Source organism: Penaeus japonicus, unplaced genomic scaffold, assembly GCF_977035675.1.
Source record: "Penaeus japonicus unplaced genomic scaffold, GWHDUDI00000001_assembly GWHDUDI00000034, whole genome shotgun sequence".
Lineage (NCBI taxonomy): Eukaryota > Metazoa > Arthropoda > Malacostraca > Decapoda > Penaeidae > Penaeus > Penaeus japonicus.
Window position 1 is genome coordinate 18,355,069 of NW_028234436.1, and position 5,000 is coordinate 18,360,068.

Below are 5,000 nucleotides of genomic sequence, written 5' to 3' on the forward strand. Positions count from 1 at the left end.
ATTACCACCATCTTAATCACCATTATCATCAAAATCATCACCACTATTCTAATCATCATCATTACCACCATCTTAATCACCATCATCATCAAAATCATCACCACTACCCTAATCACCACCATCACCACCATCTTAATCACCATTATCACCAAAATCATCCCTACTGTCTTAATCATCCTCAATACCATCATTAATAATTATAATTATTAATAATACCATAATTAATAATCAATAATTCGTCATCATTATCATTTACTAAATTCCTTTCACTTTCCTTGCCAGACGTACGATCGCCATGGCGGACCTCCCCTGCATGTGCCCGTCACCTGTACTTGGCACTCTGTCTGAGGTGAGAAGGTGGTGGTGGTTGTGGTGGTTGTGGTTGTAGTGGTGATGGGGGGGTGGGTGATGATGTTGGTGGTTGTGGTTGTAGTGGTGGTGGTTGTGGTTGTGGTTGTAGTGGTGATGGGGGGTGATGATGTTGGTGGTGGTGGTTGTGGTTGTAGTGGTGATGGGGGGGGGGGTGATGATGTTGGTGGTTGTGGTGGTAGTGGTGGTTGTGGTTTGGTGGATGTGGTTGTAGTGGTGATGGGGGGGTGATGATGTTGGTGGTTGTGGTTGTAGTGGTGGTTGTGGTTGTAGTGGTGGTTGTAGTTGTGATGGTTGTGGTTGTAGTGGTGGTTGTGGTTGTAGTGGTGAGTGGTGGTGGTGGTTGTAGTGGTGGTTGTGGTTGTGGTTGTGGTTGTAGTGGTGGTTGTGGTTGTAGTGGTGATTGGGGGTGATGATGTTGGTGGTTGTAGTGGTGATGGGGGGGAATGATGTTGGTGGTTGTGGTTGTAGTGGTGGTTGTGGTTGTAGTGGTGATGGGGGGTGATGTTGGTGGTTGTGGTTGTGATGGTTGTGGTTGTGATGGTGGTGGTTGTGGTGGTTTTGGTGATGGTAATGATGGTGATGATTAGGAGGATATTAATGATGATAATAGTAACCATAATAATACTGATAATAATGAAAGTGATTATGATAATTATAAAAGTATTAATAATGATAATAATGATAATAATAATGATAACAATAATAATAATAATAATGATCATGATAATAATGATAATGATAAGTAAAAGGATGATGGTAATAATGGTAATGATGATGACAATGATCATGATAATGACATCAGTTGTTATGATAATTATTATAATCATAATGATGATGATAATAATGATAATAACAATAATGAAAATAACGATATGAATGATGATGATAACAATAATAATTATGATAATGATTATGATAATAATGATAATAACAATGATAATAGGATGATAATAAAAATTATAATGATGATGATAATTATGATACTACTACTACTGCTAATGATAATAATGACACTAGATATAATGATAATCATCATCATAACTATAGTCATAACATAAGATTATAACAGTAAAGATGCTGATAATAATAATAGTGATAATGAAAATGATGATAACAATGAGGATAATGAATATGATAACAATGGTGATAATGAATATGATAATAATAACAATAATTATATTGATAATAATAACAACAACGATGATAATAACAGTAATTATAATGATTATAAAAATAATGATGGTAATAATGGCGATAATGCTGATAGTAATGATAATAATGATAATAGTATTGATAATAATGAAACAATAATAGCCTGATGATATTGATAATCGTGTTACTAATGATGACAATCTTATTAAGATCAGGATAATGCTGATAGTAATGACAATGATGATAACAACAACAATGATTATAATAACAATCATAATAATGATAACAAGGTGATAAAGACGATGATCATGATAACTAAGGATGGAGATGCTGCTGCTTTAACTACCAATGATAGTGAAAATGGCTGTGATAGTGATAATGATAATGATTATAGGTTTATAGTTTGACTTTCGTCTGTACCCTACATCATCTGCCAGCCGGATCGATCTTGCACATAATTTGCTCTTAGTCTAACTTTGAAAGACGTATGAATCTGTAACTTTGCAGGGATGTTGAATGCAACACGAATCCTCACTTTCGGGTCTATCATCTTGGATCTATTTCGGGGTTGGATTCTAACACTAATTCTGAATCTAGAGGCAATTGTGATACTTAGCTTTCAGAATGATATGACTTTCTTTAATTCGGAATTATATTAATGTCCGTATTCTCATCTAGAATTGAATTAATTCCCTTCTTTGATTAGAAATTTTGATAATTTCTCTGGTTTGGAGTTGCAATTACCTCTCTTATTCGGAATTATTATTATTATTACTTTTATATAATCTATGGTCTAATTATAGCATTAATGTATATTCTTGTGTTGGAATTTTAAGATATCCTTTCTATAATTCGGAATCATTTCATTTTCTTCCTTTAATTCGTATATGTATGACTAGTTTCCTCTAATTTGGAACTACAGCATTTCCACCAACTCGGAATTATATCATTTGCTTCGTGTGATTTAATTATTTTACTTTCTTCCTCCTGTTCGTATTTACATGACTTCCTTTCCTCTAATTTGGAATATGATGCACGTTCAGGATCAATTCCCTTATATTGGAATAATATAATTTCCTTCTCCGAATTCAGAAATATATGACTAACTTCTTATAATTCGGAAACGTGTGACTATATCCTTCTGAAATCGGGAATATAAGACGGGCTACCAATGATAGTGAAAATGGCTGTGATAGTGACAATGATAATGATTATAGGATTATAGTTTGACTTTCGTATGTACCACCACATCCATCATCATTATCATCGAAATCGTCACCGCTATCCTAATCATCACCATTACCATCATCTTAATCACCATTATCATCAAAATCATCACTAATTCTAATGTCGAATCACCTCACTCCCTCCAACTCAGAATCCTGTCATTTATTTCATGCCCTTCAGTTCCCTTTTTCTCTCATTTCTGAACGCGTCGCACCTGCAGGAACAATGCCAAGACGTAGCTGACGGGGATGTAAAAGCTGTTCTAAGATGGCTGGATTCTGGAGGCGACGTGAACGCTGCCAACCGCTGGGGCAACACACTCCTCTCTCTGGCTTGCTCCAATGGCCACGTTGATGTCGTCGAAGCCCTGTTGAAGCGACCCAACCTTCATCTCAACCTGAAAAACAGGGACAATGACACTCCTCTTGGCATTGCTGCTGTGAACGGGCACTGGGATATTGTTGACCTTCTGCTTCGGACGGAAGTCAGGGTAAGATTGCGTTTTTTTTGTTGTTGTTTTATATATATATATATATATATATATATATATATATATATATATATATATATATATATATATATGTATATATATACTTTTTGTCTTGTTATAAACTTGTGCTCAGACAAAGAACGGTGAGTTTTATATCCTATGTCTTTTCCAGTGTCACATCGATGTGCACGAGAAGTCTACGGAAGAACAGATGACGCCCATTATGCTTGCCTCAGAGGCGGGTGAGTGGCCGCTCGTCCGCGTGTTTTTCGAGCACAATTACAAGCTTAGAGAGGATGAAGCTGCCTTTGTGATATTGATGGCCGGGGAATATCATGCGTGGACGACTATTCTGAGAATCCTTAGAACTGATTACCACTTCGCCCCTGAACGGTTCGTGCCTGTGTTGGAGGCAGCGTATGAGGAGGATGCTTGGGATGTCCTTTGCGCCTTCATGCGCCAGGGATTTCCAGACAGATTTGACGATATTAACTACTGGCTCTCGAAAGCTGTTTTGTCCAAGAAATGGCGAGGAGTGCAAGAACTGTTATGGCTCCTGAAGAAAGACATCATACTAGACATAAACCTCATAGAAGCCGCCATTTCCGACCAGATGGAAACCACGAAGAAGCTTCTCGAACAGGCCGACCACGACAGAGACACGGTGGACGGGGTGCTGCTAGTAGTCTCTGTAGCCGGGTGCACGGAGGCCGTAGCAACGCATCTCCTTCAACACTACTCCGAGGGGGAGCAAGGAGTCATCCTGCCGAACTGCCTGTTCCTGGCGGCCATGAACAACCATCTGGCGCTTCTCCCGATTCTACTTCGGAATCACATAAAGTGCTTCAGCTACGAGAACCTCAGCAAGGCCCAGGAAGTGGCTGCTAAGTGTGACTGTACGAATGCAGACAGACTCCTCCAGAAAGCCCTCGAAATGAAGACTAAAGATGTTTTTCAAGCCGGCGGGGTAGGGAAAACGTAAAACTTTTAGTTCAGTCTGTAGACGTCTTAGATTTACAGATATTACTATTTTTACAGTTTGTTTTAAGTGGTATAGCTTTATTGTAAACGTGTATATTGTGATTATGTGAATTGTAAAAGCATGGTACTTTTTTCACGGGATTATCCAAGTCAAAACATACGAAGCAAAATTTTCATAGTATCATTCACATCATCACCTGTTCCACAAGGAACAGATATATTGAAATAAAATAATAAAGAATCGATTTTTTCGTCTATTCTTTTTAAAACACATGCAAACTCACAAATCTGTATGTAATTATACATGCACTTACACACAGAGACAGACACACACTTACTCACACATGCGCGTACACTCACATACACACACATACACACACACACACACACACACACACACACACAGACGCACGCGCACACACACACACACACAATCGCGCACACACACACATACACACACACACACGGACACACAAACACGTATGCACGCACTCCCACACACATACATATACGCCCACACACACACACATTCACTCAATTACACACACGGATACACAAACACGCCCGCACATTACACACACATGGACATACAAACACGCCAGCACACAAACACACACACACACACACACACACACACACACACACACACACACACACACACACACACACACACACACACACACACACACACACACATGGACACACACATACACACAAAAACACGGACACTCAAACACGCATGCACGCACTCCAACACATATACAAACACGCCTACACA

General features: G+C 38.7%; 1 protein-coding gene across 1 annotated transcript in view; it reads left to right on the forward strand.

The window, feature by feature from the left end:
* LOC122266833 (uncharacterized) overlaps positions 1 to 4,467 on the forward strand; it is a 9,476-nt gene extending 5,009 nt beyond the window's left edge. Inside the window, exons 2-4 of the mRNA XM_086530881.1 lie at positions 283 to 349; positions 2,972 to 3,241; positions 3,414 to 4,467. Of these exons, the coding sequence (XP_086387007.1) occupies positions 283 to 349; positions 2,972 to 3,241; positions 3,414 to 4,223 (1,147 nt within the window). The 3' untranslated portion in view covers positions 4,224 to 4,467. The remainder of the gene's footprint in view (positions 1 to 282; positions 350 to 2,971; positions 3,242 to 3,413) is intronic.
* Positions 4,468 to 5,000: the final 533 nt, after the last annotated feature.